The sequence below is a fragment of the Haliotis asinina genome, chromosome 9 (genome assembly GCF_037392515.1).
Source record: "Haliotis asinina isolate JCU_RB_2024 chromosome 9, JCU_Hal_asi_v2, whole genome shotgun sequence".
NCBI lineage: Eukaryota > Metazoa > Mollusca > Gastropoda > Lepetellida > Haliotidae > Haliotis > Haliotis asinina.
In genome coordinates, this window is record NC_090288.1 from 49,268,584 (window position 1) to 49,296,143 (window position 27,560).

At 39.3% G+C, this 27,560-nt stretch overlaps 1 protein-coding gene across 1 annotated transcript; it reads right to left on the minus strand.

Annotated features, from left to right (window-relative positions):
* Window positions 1-952: 952 nt before the first annotated feature.
* Window positions 953-18,780, minus strand: LOC137296766 (uncharacterized). Its single transcript, XM_067828612.1, has 10 exons — window positions 18,573-18,780; window positions 16,665-16,713; window positions 13,366-13,503; window positions 12,346-12,479; window positions 9,312-9,435; window positions 8,780-8,943; window positions 8,264-8,326; window positions 6,533-6,608; window positions 5,599-5,727; window positions 953-4,240 (listed from the first exon to the last, which is right to left on the minus strand). Exons 1-10 carry the CDS (start codon window positions 18,705-18,707, stop codon window positions 2,499-2,501), a joined length of 2,754 nt encoding a protein of 917 aa, XP_067684713.1. The 5' UTR covers window positions 18,708-18,780; the 3' UTR covers window positions 953-2,498.
* Window positions 18,781-27,560: the final 8,780 nt, after the last annotated feature.

Genomic DNA, 27,560 nt, shown 5'->3' on the forward strand with positions numbered 1-27,560 from the left:
CTCTAAATGGGGCAATTTAAGATTCCAGTCAGTTTTGCACAGTATAATTACGGGAAGGAAAGCGGTGCGGTAATTCTAAATCCATTATTCGATATTGCGCAGGAGAATTTAACCTTATACACTCCTGATGAATGATGCATTGTTGTGTACAGATCTGGAAGGTGACTATGGACTCTCAAAATACCCACACAAGGCAGCGCTGGTTCGTCACAAAATGACATAAAATGTCTTTTAATTCAGAAAATGAATGCAACGCTTAATAATACACAGAGTATTTAGAATTTGAAAGTTGAGAATTTCAAATGCATTTTTGGAGGTTTATGGGACAGTACTAGGACTATTTTTAGTTTGTAACTGCACGTATTTAGGTTTTACAAGTTGATGATTTTAAAGTGTTTTGGGGGTTCATCAGGGCCAGGTGTTTTGGGGTCGTGAGGATATCCTATGATTGTTGAATAATGCTGATGCACAAGCAGATTGAAATCTACAGTGTGTAGTATGCAGTGGAATGGATCTGATCCAAAGATTTATTCCACGCTGACACATTTTTGCCCAGGAATATTTATTCCCAGTTTCGAAGTAACCGTTTTGGTGATGGTGAGTTCACCCTGTAATGAATTGTTATTTGAAGTCTGAAAACTGGAAGTGGTGAACACAGGCTTATCCATGGTCACAGATCATTCCAAGAACCTTTCAGGATCAGCTTCAATCAGAGCACATTTCTGCTGTCCCTTTTCGTGATATTGCTGACATATTGCAGAAACCTGCGTAAAATGCACTAACGCACTCATTTGTCACAGTTTTAAGCTAACAAGCAGATACTTCTGTCATGACTTGATTCAACTCAGGAACTGTCAAAGTGTGTCGGGTTGCTGGTGAGTTGGTGCCATGGAGTTTGGGTTGGAATCCTGTATAGAACTCAAACCCAAAAAGTACTGGAAACAGTGAAGTACTCGAATCTGTACTTTACTGAGAAAGTGTATTCACTAATATAAACTCAGAATGATAAATAGAGGTTCCCCTGATGAACACAGTGGACATGACTCACAAAGGACTAAAATCAATCACACATGCTCAGACATTCCTTTCACCATGGCAAGAATTTTTTAATGGATTTACAATATGTCTTATATTCCAAGCCAAACCGATCAGGTTTAGTTTGGTTGTTTTGTTTAACGCCACATTCAACAATAACTACTAACATGGCGGTGGTGTGTTATTCGAGTCTGGACCGGACAATCCAGTGATTGAGCATCCATCGGTGCAAATGGGATGCAAATTTGATCACTTTGTTAAACAGATTTCACCACCTCCTACCTTATTTAATTATTTATGTTTGATCACCGAATATATCCAGAAGGCTTAAAATTATCCAATGTCTGATTCTCATTCTAAATTTCGATATATGTAAATATAAATTTTCGTCTGAAGGTTTTAGACATGGCCTCGATTTCTCGAAACAAACTTAAGTCTGAGTTTTTACTGATATTTGAGAAAACGCATTTCACAGAATGAACTGAACGGCATAAAACTCAAACTATAGGAGACAGTTTGAGTTTGGTGGCTATATTACTTAAGGTGTTTGGGCTTTTATATTTCAAAAATGCAGTTGAGTTAAAAAGTCAGCTGTTTTCAAAGTTTTGACATAGTGTTATTCAAACCTGTCTCCACAGGAAGCTGTATACGAGATACTACAATAATGTTTCTAAATTCTGTGTTCCAGAATTATGTATCAAAGTCAGTAGAACAATGCACACTATTACTTGTATGGTTTGACTTCAATGTCTGTATAGAAATGTACTCACATGAAGCTGATATAAGCAGATACGCTTAAGTGTTTTGTCTCACACAATTCCTCTTGTATCCATTAATTAACTGGTGACCACTGTGTAACATTAATGTCCACCCAGCTGTGAATCATATCTTGTAAGGATGGGAAAGTCGCAGTAATTCGGTGCGCCTAGAGTCTGCAAGAGTTGTATATTCCCCAGGGAGTTGAGACTGATAATACAATATTGCTGCTGAGACTGATATCCAATGATATGAAATATGATGCCATAGGAATTTGACAAATGCAATGTCTATGCCGGACGCTCTCACTTGTAATGCACTGCCATGTGTGCATTCAATGTAGTTAGCGACCCCTCCCTAAAGTGTGCCCCCTAATAGAAACATGCTGTATTCACAAGCATCCACAATCCCTAAAACATGTACCAGGTAATATAATAACAGTTCTAAAATATTTCATCCGAATGATGATCCTGCTAGGACTCAGGGTCAAGGTCACCTGTTTTGTTTTTCTGCTCTGCCTCTTCTGTTCTTCTTTGCGTAACTTCCTGTCTTGATCTGAAACCTGACTGTTGCTGGGTAACATACCATTGTGCATAGGTACGATGACAAACTGTCCTTATTTCATTTCGATGCAAGAAGGTAATGATCTATCATCACTTCCACCAAAAACATCAGGTGGACAGAAATCAATGTTGGGGGCATCCCACTCACTCTAGTCTCTCCTTAACCACTTGTGGTAACCCTGGATCACAGACATCATATGAAGGATTTAACAATGGAACACCTTCCTGCAAGTCTTCTTCCCATGGATAAGGATCGGACTGTCTTTGAAATTGTGGATTATTCACAAACTGTTTTCTCTTTGGTCTTTGATCTTGAAACAAAGAATTATCATCTTGATAATGATATAAGGTCTGTGAGGGGATGAATGGCGTCTCATGTGTATCAGGATGGACCCTTGACCAGTCTGATTGCAGCTCTGTAGGAAGGTGCTGAAGAAACTGGTTGGGGGGAATATACCTCCCCGGAGGACCGTGCTCGTCAAAAATGAATGGTCCTTCAAACATGTCACGAGGAGACATTTGACCCCGTGGATCAAAACGACTGGCAGAATAGGTGTGATCCATAGAATATTCGTACTGTCCACTATCCTCAAATTGTCTGATGTTGCCATAATGTCCACTGTCAATGAATGTGTGAGGACCATAATGAAGGTAAGGGTTATAACCTTGACCTGACAAACTGCAATCACATTTCCCCATTCCGATTTCATACTGGTCTGGATGAAGGTTCGGCTGATCAACATTGCAATAACCAACATTCGGCATCCTTTGCTGTCCATCTCCCACCTCATGCTGGGCTTGCAATGAATGAAACTCATCTTGTCTGTATTTCTTTTCAGTGTGCGCTGGATCAACTGAGTTCATTGGACTTGAGACAGTCCTAGGGTCTGGTGCATAATTAATCGGCAGATATGGAGATTGTGTGTAGTCAAATTCACTTTCACCATGACATGGTTTATCTGAAACCGCCTCTGAACTTACACAACCCTCATCGAGATCTGGTTCCTTCAAAGTCAAACGATTTGTTGGACGCATCCAGTCCTTTTGATTAAGAAGGAATCTGCTTGATGAGGCAAGCTGACATGGCTCTACGTCTGCTTCTTCTTCTACAATCTCATCACCATGTGTAGCAGACATGGGCCGCATTGACTGGTCCTGTGAATACCGCATAAGTGTTTTGGCTGCTTCCTTTTCAACAATCTCGTCACCAAGTTGATCAGACATGGAAGCCAGTGACTGGCCCTGTGGATACCGCATAAGTGTTTCATTAGTCATGCGAGATATGGCATCACTTTCTACTATGGACGATGTTGGACGATTCCTCCTGAAGCTCGTTCTTGGTGGTTGACGATTTACCATTTCTTTACAAAAATCTTTCCAAGATTCTGATAACTTATAATTTTTATCCATTCCACCTTTCTTCAGCTTGCGTCCCAGATTTGAAAAGTCGTCAGGCAAAACATACACTACATGATTTCTTGAAGAGTGGGAGAAGCAACTTGGCTTCATCCTGACTTCATTAAGATTATTATTATTTGAGAAGACCTCCATATGCTCGTGATGTTTGTCGAAACATACAAAATATAAGCAGCAGGATAATGAAGGATTTTGTCCAATCTGTTCCAGAGCCTGGTAGTAATAATTTTCCCTTTGTTTCTTTTCCGATATTTCTTTTCCTAACTTGGAACAAACAACTAGGATGTTTGAATTCTTTGCTTTGTCTTCAAACCATTTCGCCAGTCCGGTCCCAGATGTGATGTGCTGTAACTGTTCCTGGTCGTAGTGGACGTCGACGTGTAGGTTTTGTCGGAGGACACATGACAACTTTTTCACTCTTCCCTGGACATCACCAGCACTCACCAATAATGTCTGTCCGCTTCCTGAAACTATATTAAAGGTCACATGCAACAACAAAAAACAGGCATTAATGAAACACAGTTATCACTTGTTTGTGATATATAAAATACATTGGTGATTGTGAAAAAAACAAATAAACAAAATTAAAAGCGTATAATCGCAAATCAAAAGTGCATTGTTTTGTTCTTGGGTTTACCTCCCTCAAAATGAAGCAACAGCGATACCGAGTCAGGGCCGGTGGGTGTGCACTCCTCTGTAACGGGGCCTTGTCATTGGTTCATTTGCCGATACGCTTAACCGGTTCTTTGTTTATGGCTTATAAGTCCGATAAGTGTTAATTTCAAATTGCAAATGCTCAGTAATTGAAGTTGTAAAAATAGTGAATTGTTTGAAATCGATTTCGCTGGCTCTTTTTTCACCGAGTCTTTTTTCAACTTTATAGGTTGAATTGGCATTTTTGCTGATTTGTTTCGATGAATGCACACCGAAAGCTACCAGAATCAGCAAATTTGTGTTTTACGTTGCATGTGACCTTTAAGAGAATGTTCAACACTGACTCTGATCCATAACAGCCTAATATATATGCCAAGGTGTCATGAGGTGTTTCTTTGTTGTTCTAAGTTTCTCTCAGCAATATTTCAGCTGTGAGACGGGGCCTCCAAGTAATCCAATCTGCATCGGATGAGTCAGTGATGGACACTGAGCAAAGATTCACAACATCTGCGCACAATGACATGGCATCAAAAGAGCCACTCAGTCTGACCATCCGATCCATCAAATCACCTGCTACAACAAGCAAAGGTTCGTAGCCGTAATCACCAGGTGTGACTGTCAGATAAAGGTAGAGTTATTGATGTCAATTGGAAATAAAACAGGTAAGTGACACAGCTCTCAAACAATTGTCTATTTGGGGTGAAATGACACAGCGGTGCACTGGAGTGAGCGAGTTTAACTGAACGCTGCTTTTAGCAATATTCCACCAATATCACGGTGGTGGACTCCAGATATTGGCTTCACACGTTGTACTCATGTAGGGAATCGAACCCACGTATTCGGCGTGAAAAGTACTCGTTCTAACAAGCTCTATAAAAACAAAAAATGTTACAAAGGTAGATAATATGTTTCTCAACCAGACCAAAGTATGTTGATCACATCAACACAGCAGAAAATGGTTAAGCATTTACTTGTCAGTCTTAAAGTCTTCATTGAATTCCTAAAATGAGTTCTATGTGTAAAACCCATTTTGGTGTCCCCTGACATGATGTTTAATGAAGTACTGCTGAAAGCGCCATAAAACCCAAATCAATCACTCATACATTCTGCCTGTTATTCTTCCTTCCTGGCAGTCATCTGGACATTTACATTTATGATTTACATTTTGACTTACCATGTGCTGATCTGATGCATCGTGGGCCATGCCAGAAGATGAAGATCAACATGATCGAGGCCAGAACTGCTCCACTAATAGCCGCCAGAAGGATCTTCAGAGTGGAGTCTTCTTCCTTCAAGGGAGGATCTAAGGAGAAGCAGCAACAACTGATTCTTGGGGTCTGTAGCTCACCTAACATTTTAGTGACGCTTCTCTATCTGCACGTTAAATTCCTTCAGGTGTAAACAAACATCAAATAGATGTCGTTGATAATAGATAAAGCTGAGGAGGCTAAAGATGTTCTGTGAAAAAGAACTGGAATCGGAACCTTTTAAAATAGAAAAAATAATATTGCTGGTTGTATATTACATCTGAACCTAAACAGGTGGAGACATTGAATCCCTAGAATCTTAGAGATGCACAAGAGTTGTGGAAACGAACCCATAAATAAGGGGTCAGCCAGACTGATTTAAAATCAGTCGATATGTAATGAAGAAGACTCTGAATTATGATAATGCTAGCATTATGTGCAAATGATACATATACTACAATGACAACGATCTTGTTGTCATGTACAACCAAGCTCACAATGAACTCATTCCCAATTCGAATTGCGAATCAGTAATCATTGCACTATGGCTTGCACGATTGTTGCTGCAAGAATCTTTACTCTCTTTCACTCTCTCTCCCCCTCTCTCTCTCTCTCTCTGAATCTGTGTTTCTGACTGAGTGCATGCCTCTCCGAGCGTGCCTGTCTCTCTCTATCTCTCTCTCTCTCTCAGTGTCTCTCTCTGTGGGTCACAGTGTGCGTGTGCCTCTCAGTGAGTGCATGCATCTTGCTCAGTGTGTGTGCCTCTCTCTGTGTGCGTACGAGCATGTGTGTGTGTCCTATATTACTAAACTGACGTGAAACCCCCTTGCACTCATTCACTCACTCACACACTGTAGTCACCTATATAAATCAGTTGAATGTTCTTGTAAACAGTCTTTCCACAAGGGCTCGTGTTATTAGCCGTCTTTGGTTCCACCTGCACAACAAGACTCACACAGAAACATATTACATGAAAACAAGTAGACATCATAAAATTGGATATTAAAGCATGATACAACCTAGCACAGGTAATGTTCTGTGTTTCTATTGACAGCTGACAAAATGTATTTACCTCATTAATACTTAAGTCCTTTTATATATATCTGTTTGCATTAGTCAAATTGTATACTGTATACTTACAGTTATTAAATTATATTTCCTCGAGTTTTCCTTAAATGTATTCTCCTAAATTCACCATTTTATATTTTTTGTCCATTATTTTGATTATTGTAATGTGATATCATAACTGAACCTGAAATAAACTTAAACTAATGAGAAAATAACTTACACGTCAAGAAAACTTGCAAAGTCAGATTTTTAGAAAGCCCCAAATAGCCAGAAATTGAACAAAATTCTGAAATTACACTTGAAGGAAAAAGCAAAGTATCCAAAGTTAATAACATAATAACTAACAAATCACTCAATTAACAGAACATTTTATCTAAAAATACGGTAAGCTTTCATTACAATTATCCTATTTACATGCCATTCAATCATGTGAAGATATTTAGGAACCAGTAGTCACAGTCTCTTACCTACACAAAACATGTAAATTCACCAATATCTATGGGTGGTATGGCTTTGCAAATGTGCTGTTTTCACAAGGTAAGAGTTGTACAGAGATTGCCTATCAGTGTGATTCCTGTGATGGTAGAGTACTAGATATGCATAAATATGCATTAATGCAACATTTTGTCGTAGGTTTGACTCGTGCTTTGATAGAAGGTTTGGTATGTCACAGATCAAGGGTTTTTTTAATTGTTTGTTGTACAAGGCCAAAATGTTTCAGCTACATACTGGCCGTCTGTGAAAAATCGAGTCTGGGCCAGACAATCAAGTGAACATCAAAGTGCACACCTATTTATAACGACACGACAGCGTGACATGACAGCAAGTCTGACCACCCGATCCTGTTAGTAGTCTCTTAATGGGCTACTGTCGATGACTTCTAACCCAGATCGTCACTGATTGTGTTGTATTGAGCATCACTGGATCAATGTTCAGTCACTGATTGTGTTGTATTGAGCATCACTGGATCAATGTTCAGTCACTGATTGTGTTGTATTGAGCATCACTGATCAATGTTCAGTCACTGATTGTGTTGTATTGAGCATCACTGGATCAATGTTCAGTCACTGATTGTGTTGTATTGAGCATCACTGGATCAATGTTGAGTCACTGATTGTGTTGTATTGAGCATCACTGGATCAATGTTCAGTCACTGATTTGTCTGGTCCAGGCTATTATTTACCGTACAGTCTAACAAGGTAGCTAGCTGTTATGTAAAACTACCCATGCTCTGTGACAGGTTCATCGGGAATAATCATGACAAGTAATGGGGTCTAAAGTGGATTGTTACCGGAAGCTTAAGTTTGTTGGCTAGGCTAGTGGTTGAAGCAGTCACTAAAGCAGTATGCAAAAGATACTGGTTGGATTTTCCAAAAGGAAGGTTTACTGGTGTCACAGTTGTTGGAACACTGGTAAAACCCACGCGCTCACACATGCACTTACTCAGTGAAAGCCTGAACTGTATTACCTGCCCTAGTCAAATATCAAATCAAATATTGACAATGTTAAATGAAGATAACTTACCTTGACAGTGTAATAACCAGGACTCAGGTTCTCGAATTCATGTTCTTCAGTTCCATATTTTTTCTGCATAATCAGACACAAGCATTCTGTGTTGAACTCATAAAAAACCTGTTTCTAAATAGGTTTGTTGAACAGGAAACTGGGGGTTGAATAAGGGAACTAGCATTTTGTTCAGATATATAGTCAACAGATCAAAACCGTTCAAGTGGCTCTCAAAGCTAACATTTCATATTCAGAAGGAATCCCAGATACTGCTCTCAATTACTTGTTTTAGTTTTTTACGAATTAGCAGATTATAGCAAACATACAGATATTTTAGGTACTTGCTCGTGATTGTATGAGATTTCATGGGGAAAATCCATTTTGCAAAACTTATCACTGGATCTTTACAACAAATGGAGAATTTTACAATGTAGTTTGCCTTTTTTTCCCAGGAAGCAATCGCTGACAAAAGGTAACATGACCCTGACAAAATGACATAGTGGTTACTATGTCAGACAAATATGTAGCCCCCACCTTGGCTGTGCTGAGAAGATCCTTCTTCTGGTACAGTGAAACCAAATACTGAGTAATCCTGGCTGTAGAGTCAGGCCTCTCCCACACAACGTGCACACTCCGTCGTGCAGCAATAGCTGCCACTGCCAGAACCACATGACACTTAGGGTGCACTCGCTGTTCACCTGATCAACAATCACTGTCATGTTATACAAAACTTCCTACTCGTGGATTGAACTATTGATTTCTATTGATAGCTGCCACTGCCAGAACCACATGACACTTAGGGTGTTCTGGGGGTTCACCTGATCAACAATCACTATTACTTGTGGATGTGTTTATAACATGGCTGAACTCCTGACGTCTTGCCCACCAAACGTTTCATGATTTTGATAGAAAAGAAAGATCCCATTAAACACTGAAAAGGGTCGCATGCCTTGGAGATATCCTGAACCTGTGGAAAAATCTACACTTTTGATATAATATAAATGATAAAAACATTGAAGTTAATTCCTATGAAAGACTCGTTAGTGCCTTCAACAGAAGAACTCACTGTGTACGACAAGGGTGTATTTAGTTTCTGCCTGTGATGGAAGGGAAGTAAGCTTCAGTTGGTAGTGATACGTGACTAGATTCTGAATACGAAGTCCAACCAGGCACCTATACTTGATCTCCCGCTGAAACAAACATCATTACGCAGAATTCGTAACTACTCGTGTCATTCCGGCAAGCCGGATGGCGTCTTGTAGGTCACGGAAAGAGACGAGTAGTTACGAATGCAAGTAGTTACGAATACAATATGAAGGTTGTTTCAATTCATCCTGTAGTCTGGTCCTGTGTTTGCTTTCTTCAGCGGTACCAGAAATAACAAGTGTTTGACCATAACATGGCAATGTCCCCAGTCGCTAAAGAAAAATGAAATGTCACATATTTACTAGTTTTTTATGTTTAGGTCACATGGAAGATTACATTTTGTGTGGTGTACTTTTAAGTCTGGGAATTGAAATAATCGAAGATAGGTCGCACTGACCAAATGACCGAGCGATCGTTCACATGGTTTCATCATCGAACACAAAGGATTTGGGAACTACTGTTTTAGCATAAACAATATGGCGGCGAGGGTCATCGGAAATGGGTTTCACACATTTTACCTACGTGGGGAATCAAGCCGAGGTTTTCGGCACATTTGATCAGCACATGATATAAGGATGAGTGGCTTTAAATGTTGTAGTGACTGTAGTCCTATTAAAACACCGTGAATTCTGTAAAATCCGTTTGGGTAAAATTGATATTGATATCATTCAAGTATTTAAACCACCAATAAAGCACTAGAAATGTAACTAATGATGGATCAGTCAAGTTACAAGGGGGTGGCGTTATTGGGCATAAATGCCAGTACAAATGCAAAACCACTGCTGTACATTGCAGTCGTCTAATTCAACACCATAGAATTTGGTATTTGCAAAGTACAAGTCACAGCAATATCTCTAGGTTGCTGTTCAGAGAGACAATGCGCATTTGCACTCAGACATTTAACATTTTAGATTGAAGCTGAAGAAATACTACTGGTTCTAAGTTTTTCTGACTACTGACTTGTAACTTCCCCCTTGTGAAAATCAGAAACCCATTTTGCCACGTAAGGTGACCTCAGAAACCCATGCTTACCACATAAGGTGACTTCAGAAACCCATGCTTGCCACATAAGGTGACTTCAGAAACCCATGCTTGCCACATAAGGTGACTTCAGAAAACCATGCTTGCCACATAAGGTGACTTTAGAAACCCATGCTTGCCACATAAGGTGACCTCAGAAACCCATGCTTGCCACATAAGGTGACTTCAGAAACCCATGCTTGCCACATAAGGTGACTTCAGAAACCCATGCTTGCCACATAAGGTGACTTCAGAAACCCATGCTTGCCACATAAGGTGACTTTAGAAACCCATGCTTGCCACATAAGGTGACCTCAGAAACCCATGCTTGCCACATAAGGTGACCTCAGAAACCCATGCTTGCCACATAAGGTGACCTCAGAAACCCATGCTTGCCACATAAGGTGACTTCAGAAACCCATGCTCGTCGTAAAAGGCGACTACTGGGATAGGTGGTCGGGCTCGCTGACTTCATTTACATGTGTCATCGGTTCCCAGTTGCGCAGATCGATGCTCATGATATTTTGTCATCTGTCTTCGTATTTTGTCGTATGAGTCGATCGGGTGGTCAGACTCGCTGACTTGGTTGACACATGTCATAGGTTCCCAACTGCGCAGATCGATGTTCATGTTGTTGGTCACTGGATTGTCTGGTCCAGAAGTTATCATTTACAGCCCGCCGCCACATAGCTGAAATATTGCTGAGTGCGGTGTAAAACTAAACTCACTCACTCACTCGACAACTGGTAGCTACCGTCTTGGATGTTAAATGTAAGTATGTTCTAACATAGATTTTACAACCCTTATGTGGGAATTCATGTTAAAAATGAATGTTCATCCATGCACTGCCACTGTGGTGACATAGTACAATATAAGTCAAACTCAAAAAGTAATGAAAATGAAGGTCGTAATTTATGAACTTATATGAGAACAAAAACATGACCAGTCAACCTCTCTTGATATCTTGCTCTGTAATTGCTCAAACCTACAGATACCTTCAAGAAACACTTTGACCTTGACATGAGAAGTCTTGAAAGTCTATAAAGAAAATCCAGTGAACTTTTGAAACAAGCTTAACAAGCAGCTCGTAGCATGCTGAAATTTTCAAAGTGTCGCCATGACCTTGAAAACTAATTGAAGGTCACCAAAATCGACTGGGTCTTGCACTTTCCCTTGATAAAGCAGGGTTTTGAATATAAAGAAAATCCAGTCAACTGTTCTTGAGATATCTGGCTGACAAGGATAAAATATTAAAGTCCCCTTGTGACCTTGAAATGAACCTGATTGGAACATTTCTTACACTGTCATGAAGCTAGGTACCAAATATGAAAAGATCTAGGCAATGGCTATTAAGATATTCCAATTCGTACGGACGGAATGGCCGCTGCGTAATGCTATATCCCCCGCCTCGCGCTAATTATGGGTATAATTAACTGCAGTAAAATCGGGTGTCTCTTCGATATTGACAATTTTGTCCTGCACTGTCCACGGTAATCACTATCATACTGCTGCTACCCACCCCTCGTGATGAAATGTGGATACGTATGTATATTTTGTTTTGCTAAAAGTCATAGTTAGAGTAGTTGGACCATCACATGTCAACAAAGTGTTTTCCAGTAGTACAACTATAGCTGGGCGATTGACACAATGCATATATACTTCTTAATGGGATTGGTTAGGCACATTGTTAGAGCGGTCACACATTATGCCGAAGATCTGGGTTCGATTCACATGATTCAATGTGTGAAGCCCTTTTCTGGTGTCCTCCGATGTGAAATCGGCATACTGCTGAAATTGAATTTACTCACTCATATATACTTCTCATCACCTAGGTTGATAACAGAGTAAGTATGTACATCAAAACAAAACACTTCCTTGTGGTACCAGTATCACTTGTGGAACTAGAAACATGTGACACACCCCTGAGTACTCACCGGTATGTTCTGTACAAGCCTGGCAGAACTGAAGTCAAACACTCGACATATTTCGTGGTTCTTATAGTATTCATCTTGTCCCGAGGGGCAGCTGAAGTCCACAAGCACAGCCTTTGTGCTTAAAGCTTCAATCCCTGAAGACACAACACCAACGGCTGTATAGACCCACACCTCAAATGTGTCATGGGCATATCTTAAAACTTGGAACATGACAATGTAGACAATTTAACAACTTATTCGATCATAACTGCGGTTTGGCGAGTATCTACATTATAACATTGCTATGAAGGAAGTTGTTATCCATAAAATGTTTGAAACAATTACGTTTGTTTGTTTTACGTATTCAGTTTTGCGGTAGCATTATGTGTATAATCGAATATTGACCATACCATCCAGTGATTAACATCATGAGCATCAGATGCACAAAACTGGGATACGATAACATGTCTCAGTCAAGTCACTAAGCTTGGTCACCTCATCCTGTTAGTCTCCTAATACTACAAGCAGTGGCAATGTTCCATGCGACATTGTGGAATTACTTTTTAAATCCCAATTATCATTCATGAGATATCAAATACATTAGCAGCCATGTCAACTAGAACAATGAAGTCTTTTTCTGTATTTCTGTTTGTTTAATGCTGCAATATTCTTGCCATCTTAGATTATTTGGCCAGGAAACAAAAGTGTTAGGGCCAGTCAATCAAGTGACAGCCATTATGAGATATACTGATAATATGAGATACCATAATATGTATATATCAGGTCACCAAGCCTCACACCATCAAGTTACCGGGGGACCTGCAATATTCCTAACCAGAATCCTAAGGGTAAGATTGAAAAAAGACACTAACAACATTTTCATAGCTAATAACTAACTAAACAATAGTTAATCACCGGATTGCCTGGTCCACACTTGATTATGTACAGATCGCCTTATAGCTGGAATATTGCTGAGTGCGGCATTAAACAACAATCAAATAAAAAATAATAAAAACTAAAAATTGTTGTGTGGATGCTTACCTCCATGTGGTGTATTAAATGAGTATGTAAGACTTGGGTTCTGACCACGCAGATAGGTTCCAATGGTTGCCAGCAATGCAAAACTGTGAAATGCCACAGACGGAGATATGTTATACCGATTACTGATGCTGGTGCACTCTGAAACAAATGTTCCTATGTGAGACTTAAAAGAGATATACTGAATAGAAACAGTTTGAATATGTTGAATGGTTATATAAAGTAAACATAAGTGTTTCCCATTTCTTAAAATTAGGCCAACATCAATTTCAGTAATATATTATACCAGGATGTTTAATACCAGACAATGTTCTCTAATTTTTCTGTGTTGACATCGGGTTGACAACTGAGTCTTCCCTCGAAAATAGCTAACATCTGGTTTGCACGCTTAAAACAATAAATGATACATGAAAGTATTTGTGTGTTTGCCTGTACTAAATGTGTGTTAGTTTTTATTGCTAGTACACCAAGATTCCACAGACAACACCAATACAACATGCTGACATTGAACCAACCAGATGTTGTGTTGTCCTCTTGAACACCAGGCAGGGAAACAACAAGTGCCACCTGTTAATATGGTATGAAGCAGCCTGGGACTAAACCTTCCCTCCTTCATAGCAAACACTCTATCCACTAGACCGTGGGTAGTTTACAAAACCTGTAGACTAACAATCGATAAAAGTATGTACTTTCTTCACATTATTGGATCAAACAATTGATATTTCGATGCCAAAATAGGCATACATAAACATTATAAATCTGGTCAATCAACAAGCATTCTGAAGCTTCCTAAAGTTAAGAAAACCAAACAGATGTTAGAAAGAGGTAAATGTGAGATTACAAATTCACAGTACTGACTCAAAACCCCAAAGTAATAAAATTTGTAATTTACAGAAAATGTGTAACCTCAAATATAACATAATATATACTCTTAAAAATGGCACTTGACATTGGAACACATTGAATTTATGAAAATATTTGACACAAACCAATCCATGTTGAATCCCAACATGGGGTGAAATGGTTGCTGAAGACAAAACGTTTGAAAAAAAGAAACGTTGAACAAACCGTAACGTTACATTCTCGTCAGTAGTGAATCGCTAAAATGCACCCTACATGAAATGCGCCTGCACCCATCTAGGCTTGCTACATCCGATTGAAACATTTTCGTTCACGCCACGGCCACATCATCCAAAACAATCCAAATGCCTAGGCTGCGCTGAATCTTTGACAACACAGTGCTGTGAGAAGTCAGACGTTTTGCCAGATCAGTTCAGCGTCACGTCGTTCTCTCCATCAACCTCAACGGTTCATCTTTGACAAAGATACTCGACCTCACGTTGCACGTATTTGACTTCTTACAGCACTCAATGAACAGATGTCACCTTTGCCCTCTCGATCACCCGATATGTGCCCCGTTATACATCTATGGGATGCTCTTGATCGACGCCAACGTACTTCGCCATATTTTAAACACAAATATCCAATAACTAACCATCCGCCTATTCATTAATTATCAGTGTGTCTGTTCCATTTAAAAGTGACGTTTTCATGGTGAAACAGTGTTTTGTATATGTGATAAGATATTTTGACAAAATTGCACGTAACATAGACTTGTGGAGAATGAATATGACAGTACAGTATTGCATCGAAAGACGAGGCTTACAATACAGTATATCAATATGAAACTCCGGAGTGGCAATGCATGAGATTCTGATGAATTTAACTTTTACATCCTGAAAAGAAAACAAAAGTCAGATCACAGATTCCAAGATCTCTCTCTCTCTCCCTCTCTCTCTCTCTCTCTCTCTCTCTCTCTCTATATATATATATATATATATATATATATATATATATATATATATCAAATGATCAAAGGATATCGACCCATGTTCATCACACAGATCTTTAATTGTTTTAATTGTCAAGATTCCACTTTCAGCCCAGTGTCTAATAATGTGGTCAGAGTTTTTGAAATCGTTATTCAGCCACAAAGTCCAGATGAATTTAAAAAATATTCTTTCAAGTGCGGTGATGAAGTCCTGTGTGGGGTTAGGTAAAGTGTTAAAAATATGAACTAATTTTGAAAGAGCCATTGTCCTAGTAACCTTAATTTTGCCTATTAGAGTCAACTGTCTTTTTCTCCAAGTTGCCAGTAATCTATTAATTTCTTCCAATCTCTTCTTTGTGTGAACCTTGGAAAAAGACTACAGAAAAACATAGATACATAAACAGATATGATGTTGCTATAAATTCTCTCTCTCACACACACACACACACACACACACACACACACACACACACACACACACACACAATCCCACGATTATACGTTTCTACCCCATGGTATACAATCTTTGTTGTCTGGTATTTGAAATCAAACAATTCAGGGTTGTGATTCAACTGCAAAAAGGCGGAGAACCCAAATAGAAGTATTGTTTTGAGAAACAAATCCCATACCACACACATTAGTCGGACATATACCATATCGCTGCTCGTCTGTATCATTACAAAAGTGACATTGTCATCCTCAACTAATGATTATTATGTTTGCTCAGTCATCGAAAACAGTCATGAGAGATGTTAGCCCTGTACAGTGTTCATTGGGAGTTACATGATGCATGTTAGCTACTTGTGTCAAAGGTCAATAATGTGTCCCTCTGTTCAAGAAAATAAGGTGCATTCACGTTTCTCATATTACATCATGTTCCTGCCTAACCTAGTTATGTAAAGAGGAAATTGTCCAGTGTTGATATCCGTCTAGGTGGCTTTTCCAGGTAGGCATGAAAGAAATACATAAAAAATATGCATCATTATATTCCTATATCCAGGAAGCTAATGAATCATTGCTAGTGTAGAAAGATGCCATGACTGCTTTACGGGATGAGACCCTGAAAATGAGGGTAAGTTTCAGCACATGAAATTTTATAATTGAAAATCTATGCATGTTTAGAAAATGGAGTTCATTTAAAGAAAAACATGTCGCACATGCCCCTTACTGAAGCTGCTCGCTGTTAATTGTTGATATAAGTTTCAATAATTTGAAAAATGAAAGATTCTGTTTATACCTTTAAGTTCCATGTGCCAGAGGGTATGGTAAAGCCATTTAATAAACCACAACCATACTAACAGCAGAATGCTTTCTGAATTTGAAAAGAAATGTGAGAAATGGTATTTTTAACGAATACCAATGGCACTAAACTCTAAATATTGATTATGCGAACCAAGATTAAATGATCCCTGGTATATGTGAAAGAGAGGATGCTTTGTATATTAAATTTGTATTGGGATAAAAGCCTCACCATCTTTATGTCCAATCTGGCAGGGAAAGTATGGAAGTTGACCGACTGCCTGAAAATCAAGTGAAAATACATTTCCTTCAGAAACAGACCTGTGTGATCGACTAAAGAAAAGGCATCGCTCGCTTGATAACAGTGTTAGCGTCTGAAACAATGCATCTATTGCAGTGCACTATGAAGCTGTCTATCCTCAAAAAGTGTTCTTCGTCATCATACCGGCTTCTGTAGCCATGAGTCTTCAACAGACATGAGTCTTCAATGGACATGAGTCTTCAACAGACACGAGTCTTCAAAGGACATGAGTCTTCAATGGGAGAGGGAATTGTCTAACTTCGTTGACGCTTTTGCATTGAAAGGGGTTGGGCACTAGTACTTTTGCTGCAAAATAGCGAACAAATATACAACAAATCGTCTTAAATGGCTGGAAGTTTGTCCTTTTTTATACCAAATCGTCACCTTTGTTTCAGACATTAGCATGAAGAAAAGGAAACGTTGTTTAACAAACGTATATGATGTTTTCATAGACTGTTGTACCAAGGGGATAATGAAGCACTTTATTTTGAAAACAAACTAAGACCACTCTCTCTGAAATGCTTCGAAGTTATTTTTAGTCCATTGGATAGAGCATCAGCTTCACGGGCAGTAGGACGGCGGTTCGAATCCTGGCCACGTATTTTTAATTCACCATAGAGAGATTTGTGTTGACTTTCAGGTAAGAGAGCTGAGAGGTTTTCAAGCTGTTGTCATGGATAAGAACTTAAAATGTCTGGGATACTTCCTGTCCAGTAGTTACGTAAATGATAATAAACTGCGCGATAAAGAAAGTAATATGGTTATATAATGAAAAAATATCATTTTACAATTGTTTAGGATGCCTGAATAGAAATTGAATTTACATAAAACATGGCTTATTGGTGACAGTGGTTTGTGTATATGAGACTTTATTTTTCCTGCTTCAAAGATGACAGTCTTTGAAATGATTTGGACATGGTTGGTTTACTGGGACCGCTTCCTATTACTGTTGGCAGCTGCACTACCTTAGAGACCATACTTCAATATGATTTACCTGATAACTTGCCAAGAAGTAGCCCATAAAAGTGTGTGTATATTTAATTGTTATTCATGATAACGCTCAGTGTCATCTGTTTATCTAGTGTTACATCAGTGTTCATTGAAGATGAATATTTAGCATGATAGAACATAGGTGTCATAATCTGGATATCAGAGACTGTCAAATTACACACTTAGATTTCTTCTAAAAAAACACCTAAAACTGGCTTATCATAGAAGTAATCAATGCACATATTTAATGGCTATAGATTATTCAATTTTCAGGATCAAATAGAATGAAGCATTAATGAATACCCCAAAAATATCACCAGTCCCGAAAATGAATGATATTACATGTACCTAGAAACATGGAGTGGCTGAAAACATTATCTGGATCACTGGTTAACCTTCTCAGATTTTGTATTCACACTCTATTCACCTGCCCTATCATACATAGTGTATCAGATCATTGGGGACATTGATGACATTGTGGGTGTTACATTTTGCTCAATTTTAAAGGATTCAACAACTTAAAGAATATCCGTTTTGTATCTGCTCAAATCTGCAACACTTTTCTTCATAAGCTCATATTTCATACAAAATTTAAGTTCATAAGTGGAATTATACTGTTTCACTGGTACCATGTAACTGCAAACAGCGACCTAATTATTGTTACCCATAGCAGAAATAGACAATAGAAACGTCTCGAGAATGTTCAACTAAATTCAGACTGAAAAACATGTCATTCATGTTATATTGGTTCACATTTTGATAACGTTCTGTCAGATAAAAGCATGTTTGTCAAGAAATGTAATTAACTTTATCGACAGCTGCGACGTATCCTTTAGAGGTTGAACTTACAGCCTGGCTACAGTTCTTTGGAACACAGTCATTGTTATAACTGGTCATGTCCTCGGCATGAACTCTTGAACATGTCTCCTGGAGGTGGAAAATTCCAGTAATGAAAACCCAAAGGAAAAGTCGTGTGATATCCATATTCTTTGTAACTTGTTGAATGGATAAACAGATTTGGGGTGTCTTCGTGACGGTTAAACCAGGAAGTAAGCGCGTACCTGCAACTCATACCCGTTCGATAATCCGGTTTGGATTGGCCGTGTGCCTGTCTCGTTGTCAAGTTGCGAAATATTTGTGAGTGTGCTTGGTGATTTACATATGTGTAAGCGGATATGTCACTGCTAATGTATTTTGTATAAACAGAACAGTTATATCGCGCTGAAGCTTATTCAGGTCAGAATATTGGGCTCATGAGGAATTAGATTGAAAAGGGAAAACCCAGAGTAGTAGCTATTTCTTTTAAATCATTTTGGACAGCTGCGCATCCAAACTTTGCCATGTGTAGCTCCTTGACCGAACCAGACAATGTTTAGCGACTATTGCAGTTACCAATAGTAAAAAACACGTGTTGAATGAGCGAGTGAATTTGATAATGTTTGACGTCACATCTCTGCTATCTTGGGTTATGGAGTGAGTGTGTATGGTTTACGTAGCTTTGGGCAATATTCCAGCAATTTCATGTCATGACGGGAGACGCAATAATGGGCGACACAAATTGTACCCATGTGAAGAATGGAACCCGGTTCTTCATCTGCACAGTTGGTTTTAGTTCAGACCCTAGACACTGAAAACATGATTTCATTTTATGTCTTGATGTCAGTGAATTTACCAGTTCCCCTTTACCAGTTAAAAATGAAAGTGGGTGAGTGAGTGAGTGAGTGAGTTTTACGCCGCTTTCAACAATATTCCAGCTATATGGCGGCGGGCTGTAAATAATCGTGTCTGGACCAGACAATCCAGTGACCAGCAACATAAGCATCGATCTGCACAAATGGGGAACCGATAACATGTGTCAACCAAGTCAGCGAGCCTGACCACCCGATCCCGTTAGTCACCTCTTACGACAGGCACAGTCGCCTTTTATGGCAAGCATGGATTGTTGAAGGCCTGTTCTACCCCGAGACCTTCACGGGTCTTCATGGGTCTATAAACGACAGAGTTTGGAAGGATATCCTGGGAAAATAACATGTTGTCTCCTGCAATTCTGTAGGAAGGAAACGAGTTTCTTCTCGAGAATGGTCCTGAGTAGGAATTCCTCTTACTCTGTGAATAAATTTTACATTCAATTAGAGACATTGTGTAACAAAATTTCAGCATATATTTTGGTATACCATAATTATAATTTTCTAAGAAAAAATGCACTAATACAAAATGTACGTTTCTCTTAACAAATACTGAGAGGAAAAATAAATATGAGGATAAAAAGCAAGTGTTTCTGCAAACAAGGGTGCAAAGAGGCAAAACTGATTGATTGTCGTAATTCTATTTACCACGAGTCTTGTTCACTGGCTTGGCCTCTTGGTTTGGTCTTAGAGGTAGCTGATTGTCCTCTTGAGTTTCCCAGCCTTGGTCACTGCTAGGGCATTTAGGCTGTTTTCACTGATGTGAAATGCTCCCATGTACATCCTAAACAATAGCATTTAAGCAACATACGAAACCCAATAAAAAGTACTTTAATATCTGAATGAACATATTTCCTGGTTTCCAATTTTGAAAGTGGGTAATATACAGCTGCCATATCTTTTTTATATTGGGGTTCGTGGGGTTTTGTTTGTTTTTATATTGTTTGACACTATTTTCAGTTAGCTTATTCTTAATACAGGCGAGCATTTTCTTAACTCTTAATCACTTATGTTACATTCAGAATCCATTATCTGACAGACCACTTTGAATAGCTACAACCAGACCTTAGACGCAGTTATCGGCCATGAAGCATAATTCTTTGGTTTTCATACCAGTAAAAAGTTAGTCCTCTGCTATGTATAATAGTCAGACTTCAATGGCGGCCATCTTGACGGCGATTTTGAATTCTGGGTAATATGTAAACATCCTTATAACATGCTGTCACTCTAAATGTAAAGCGGAAACAAGAACAACTTGTTCTAGTTGCAAAAATAATGTTAACTTTCAATAAATAAATCACCACCACACATTTCCGTGAAAACTCGGAGAATCGTTAAAATATGCATGTTTTTGAAGAAATACGGTACTAGCCTGCGTCACGTTAATCCCTTCACCAACGTTAAATGTTCATATTACAATATAGACTAACCTCCGGTCTCTGAAATGAACATATTTAACCGAATACAGTAGTTTCTAATATATGTCATAAAATATAATAAAGTGGAGCCCAAAGAGTCATCCTACAGCTGTAGTAATCCAGACTCGCCACAGACTACAGCATGGGCTGTATTGGGTACATTGTTTCAGGCACTGCATGTTCTTTCTTTCTTGTTTATCGAGGCATACTCTGTCATGTGGAGACCAAATCAGTTGCGTGGGTTACTGAGTGCCAAGACTAACCAAGATTTTCGCGGGTATGACAGCTTAACAAAGATGCAGTAGAGCTCACACAGGGGGCGCCTTTAAATCTCCATTGTTGTGCTGTGTCAAGAAGACAACACACACACAAACGTCAGGAATATAGACTACGTTTATGATTTAGAAGAAGGTGTTGTAAATGTGTGGTCATGCGTTTTGTGAGCCCAGTGTGAAGACAAGTGTCAGGCGGACGTACATGGCGGCTATATGTGGAAATATCAGACAATTGTCTCTCTCACATACGCACGCATGAACACACACATGCACGCAATAATAGGGTGACGTACAACACCGTATATTCTAGGGCATATGTAAATGGTGACATTCAAGCTGTGTCATTATTTTGTGAATTTCTTAATAAAAATAAATATGATAGTACATTTCTCACTTTCGCCATATATATTATAGTATAATAAAGTTATTATTCATAGTTAAATCAACTTGACGCTTACAGAACAAAGCATGGGTTACTTTCCAAGTAATAAAACCTGCAGTCCTAAATTTTGAACTGTTGCCATAGCAACACATGCTGATACCCTTCATAATGTAGTGCCTGGGATGTCCTTAACAGCATGTTGAGGTGCACCCAGCTGATATTATCTGAAGATTTTCTGTCTTTGTGTTCGAGCTGCAACTCGTCAATGGCAGCATATCGAGTAACATTGTGAACACTTCAGTCATGACCAGGCACGCCCCTCAGTGGGCTCTTGGAAGCTGGTTGAACGAGGACAGTTCCTACCTGATTTAGTTCCTTCTCTATTTCTTTGTTGTGCCTAAGTGAACACAGTCTGACAACACCAGAAAACGTTGTTGACCCAGATTTACAGGAAGGAAGTGATTTAAGTGACAAATATGATCGGGAATACCATTTCATAGAAATATTTTGCCTCAAACTTTTTTATATGATAGTGTTAGTTTAATTTGCACACAGACATATGTGTGACACGTATCACACGCATCCACACATACATGACACACGTACCAACATTTACGTAACTCGTACTCACACATACATGACACACGCATCCACACATACATAACAAAAAACGTGCAAGCACACATACATAACACAAGCACCCACACATACGTAACACACGCACTCACACATACGTGACACACCCATCCACACATACGTAACGCACGTAACACAGGTGCAGACACACATACGTAACACACGTACCAACATATACGTAACACACGCACTCACACATACGTGACACACCCCACACATACATAACGCACGTAACACAAATGCAGGCACACATACGTAACACACGTACCAACATATACGTAACACACGCACTCACACGTACGTGACACACCCATCCACACATACATAACGCACGTAACACAAGTGCAGGCACACATACGTAACACACGTACCAACATATACGTAACACACGCACTCACACATGCGTGACACACCCATCCACACATACATAACGCACGTAACACAAGTGCAGGCACACATACGTAACACACGTACCAACATATACGTAACACACGCACTCACACATGCGTGACACACCCATCCACACATACATAACGCACGTAACACAAATGCAGGCACACATACGTAACACACGTACCAACATATACGTAACACACGCACTCACACATGCGTGACACACCCCACACATACATAACGCACGTAACACAAGTGCAGGCACACATACGTTTTTGTCATAATGTCCATGGAGCGCCACATTGACATCGTGACTGGAAGTCTCCATGTCTCAGCTGTTTAGGCTACACTAAATTAACATGTAGGAAATCTGTGGAAATTACGTCAAGTGTCGGAATACTTATTGCACGACTCTGTACCTTTTGAACTTTTAAATCGAAAACGTGTATACCCGAACGATTCCGAATGCTACTTTCCATACGATCACGACCGGGTAATGCCCATGGAACACGCTACAATACTGACAACAGTGATTAAACCACCTTCGCGATTTGCTCAGCTGTGTTCTGATTGGTCACTTTCAAAGGTTACCTGACATGACCTACTACTAGGTTTTGTTAGACTCAGAAGTGTATAACGAAAAGTACTGAGACTTTGTTTACTTAGACTGCCCCATATATACCGGATATATACCGGTAATGTATTTTGTAATATCAATAAACAATCACGCCAAACATAAGATCATTGTGGATGGAATATCGTCGAGTGCGGCGTATAGCTCACTCACTCCTCCGTAGTATAAAGGGGTCAGTTTGTTTAGCCTCAAACCTCTTAAATGTAGAGTTCCAATCGTCCGCATTAGTGGGGTTTCACTATACCATCTATAGTAACGACCACGGTAAATCATGCATCGGTCGGTCCTGAGCTCCGATTTCGTATATCCTCGATTAGAGGCACGGGGTTACACCATATTACTTACCGGATACAACTGTACTCATCAAACACAGTTATCCCCATGTGGATATATACTGGTAATATATTTTGTCACATCAATAAACAATCACGCCAAACATATTGTTTAAGTTTCACGTGTCAACTAAGCACACTGTGCACTTGTGCAAGACAACAAACTGTCGACCAACTGTGGCACCAGATTTCGTTCTTGGTCAAAAACACAGTTTTGCAGAGAGGTTTATGAGGGGTTATTGACGCTGGGATGTTTGCAGCACAAAGGTAGTCTGTCTCACAGTCCCTGAACCAAATTATTTTGCCTAATGCCAAGCCATCTCTGCTGTGCTAAAGCCTTAAATGAAGCAAGTCTAGATTTCCACAGGTTCTCTGGTCTCCCTGGGGCTCCTTTTCAATTAAAACGGGTTAGTTTGTTCCTATTAAAATTGTGTATGTTCAGAGACTAAGCCTTAGTCTAGCACAGGGACTACATTACTGGGAGTTTCACTGAGCTCTCTGAAACATTTTGTAGTCAACTGCTATCTCGCAATGCATCTGTTACACGTACAGTAGACAATTCTAGTGGGAGAGTCTTCCTGGAAACTCGAGCACTAACTTTAACTGGATTCTCGAACACTCCACAATCTTCATTGATGGTGTTTTATACAATTAGTATCATGTTTTGTTATCAGTGGGCGAAATACAGTGCAAAAATATGCGGGTGCGTGTATCCGTGCGATTTGTTTAATCGGACTCAGCAATACTCTCGCAATAAAGTGGGGTGGGTGTCTATGAATGATCCAGTGATTGACATCATCAGCATTATCTCATCGCCGTTGGGCTACGTTAACATCAACCAACCCAGCCTAAACACCCGATCTGTTAATACGCCTCATCCAGAATTTCGAGAGGATGATTCAGAACCAAGTTTGAACACGCTTTGAGTCCCATTCGCGATTCGAATCCGCAATCACAGAGTTAGCGATCTAACCCACTCAGCCACCGCGTCTTCCACAAAAATGTTCACTGGTTGTCCAGATCACGTACAGTGCCTTTGAGTCAAAATCTCCACAATGAGTTGCACTTCAACTCAAAAACAAAAATCGTAAATGACTCAAATTTACGCCAAAGTTAATAGGACAAATACGCCAACTCTGCAGATTTTTGAAAAATGATTTTTGTCAACAAAAAATAAAAGTTGTTTAACAAACCATATTTATTTTCATTCGATACTGCAAGGTTTGTGACAAGGGTGTAGCAACAGCTTAGGTAACAGCCAGGTAAGCGAGAGGTATGGGCGAATTTGTCACGTGACGGTTTATTCTACTGACTGAGCGATTGATTCATCTCACGCGATGAAGTTTACTGCTGATGTTAAAGCTTTAATTAAAAAGGTCTTCTTCAAGTCAAAAACTCAACGGAGAGTGCAACTCATTGGGGAGATTTTGACTGTAGTAATGTGTTGCATGTGTCCACTTCATAGAAGGCCTTGGATAACATGTACTACTGAACTACCACTGGTCCGACTTCCATTCCACGTTCATTATAAATATGTTATCAAACTCTGGTGTTAAACTGGTGGTTCATTTAGATGCTGACCAGTGAACAAGTCAGGTTCAGCTCAACACGCGATGCAAAAGATAGAAGCGTCTTCTGAGATATTTTACGAAGCTTCTTTGGGTTTCCGTAATCATTACATGTCACGTTTACGTGTATTAAACCACGGGCAAAATGTAGCGAAAATGGGGTTGCGCAGCATAGGGAATATAACAAGTCTTCTTACATGCGAGCAAAGCGAGAAACGGTTGGCAACGTACTTTCCTCGCTTCAGATCGTAAAATATTTTTCATGCTAAAATAAAATATCGCCACCATTAAAACACACATCCATTTCCTCACTTGCTTGTGCTCTCTGATTTCCTACCCCACCTCTAATAGTTACTCACGTGAAATGTTTGATTCAACATTTTAAGCGCCACTCGTGGTATTCAGATCATTCTTCGCCTTCATTGCCCAAAGAGGGATAGACTTTCAGGACAAAGAAGGGTCGGACCGGGTGTGCGCTCACCCCTTCCACACCCCACCCTATACACACTCCCTTCAGGGTGCACCTATGATTCCCCACGTAACGTCACGTAGTAAGAGAAGCAATGTATATAAACGGCCTATTCAATAACCTTGTCAAACGCTTACATGGTGAAAGCTTCCACAATCACGAAAAGTATTTAAGATGACATGCAATTATCAAAACTTAGTGTGATACATGTCACAAAATCGCACGATCGACAGATTTGAAGCCAACGAACATACAAAACCAAACTAGGCATAGATACGTCATTTGAAATATTCTGTTGATGAAAAATTCTGTTGAAACATTCTATTGAAACAGTTCATCGAAACATTCTATTGAAACTTTCATTGAAACATTCGATTAGAAACATTCTACTGGAATGTTATATCGGAACATTCGATTGAAATATTACATTGGAATCTTCTGTTAGAACATTCCAGCGACACACTCTGTTGAAATATTCTGTCAGTATATTCTGCTGAATTATTGCACATACATATGTCCCATGTAATGTTCTCTTAGTGAGTGAGTGAGTGAGTGAGGGAGCATGGCTTTACGCAGTGTTTAGCAATGTTGTCAGAGTTATACATTGCTGGGGCTGACAAGAAGCTTGGAGAGGCTAAATGTCGCTACTACCAGTCACGTCTCACCTACATCTACGATGATCAGAAAGTACCCGAAATTGAGGACTCTCACAGTCTCATCTGTAATGGAGTCCTTAAGAACAACAAAGGAAGCTTAAGTCTTCTAATCCAATTCGGCTTGTTCACTATATAGGAATCTTTTCTATTGAAATCTAAATAATATTCAACAGTATCCCCAGCAAAACCGACACTACATATTCCTTATCTGTTTTAATTATTACATTCGAGAACATCCAGACGATGATAAACTCTATGGTTTGTAAACACAGAGAGTGAGTTTAGTTCTAAGCCGCTTTTGGCAACATTCCAGGAATATAATATCCGGGGACACCAGAAAATGGGCTTCACACAAAGTGCACAATTTAACCACCACGTTAACACACAGTAATTATGGGAGAAGTGTATTGGTATTAAAACAAATGTGGGTGCTGGTTTATAATTATAAAGAGTCAGGAGACGATGTCATGGTTTCTACAACCTAATACAATGCCCGCTTGACAATGTCAATTTACGTGCTCTAAGTAAAAATAATTGGAAAGATAACTTTTAAGGCTTAGCTTAGCAGATAGTTCTCGTCCAATCTGTTCCAAAGGATCTATCGCTGAATCAGATGCAAAGCTTTACAGGTATATCGAAAACGCACGTACAGTTTGATGAGTACGTACAGTTGAAAAACAACTATGTGTGGTTGCTTGGTTACAGCATCCTGTTGGACCAGGCCGCAGGGTAGCTCTGTGGTTCCTTCATGGTGTTAAAGATAGTGACTGAAGCGCTCCTACAATATACAATATAAGGCCACGTTTATGTCCACGCAGCATGGCGGTCAATAAATGGCGGGCCGGATTCACCTCTGTATTTACATGTACACTGACGTCATTACGTGTCATGAATAAAAGCTTGAAAATATCTCAGTATTTCTAAACGCTCACTCCAAAACGTGAGTTCTAAATGGCTGTGACTGCCATGTTGTAAATCAAAGCTAAAAACAAAATAAAAAGAACCCAAAACTTAATGGCATTTTGTTTGTTGGGGTTAAACATAGTGACAGAAGCGCCTGTACATTACAGTGAGTGGGTTTAGTTTTAAGTCGGCACTCAGCATGTACATCATGGCGTTTATGGACCAATGGGTATTATGTTGGGTAAAAAATAATGACTGTTACCCATACATACATGTACAATAAAACATCACGTCTCTATTTACAAATTACATACACAAGACTCAAGTTATCGTGTGCATTCATTCTGTGAATATATAAAGAAATCATTATTTACCATTTATATTCAGTTTAATGTTGTCGTCTGCTAATGCTGGTGAAAATTAACATTATCTATTTTGTCTTTTCAAACCTTGTTTACATGAGCTATTTGTATAGTACACGGTGTC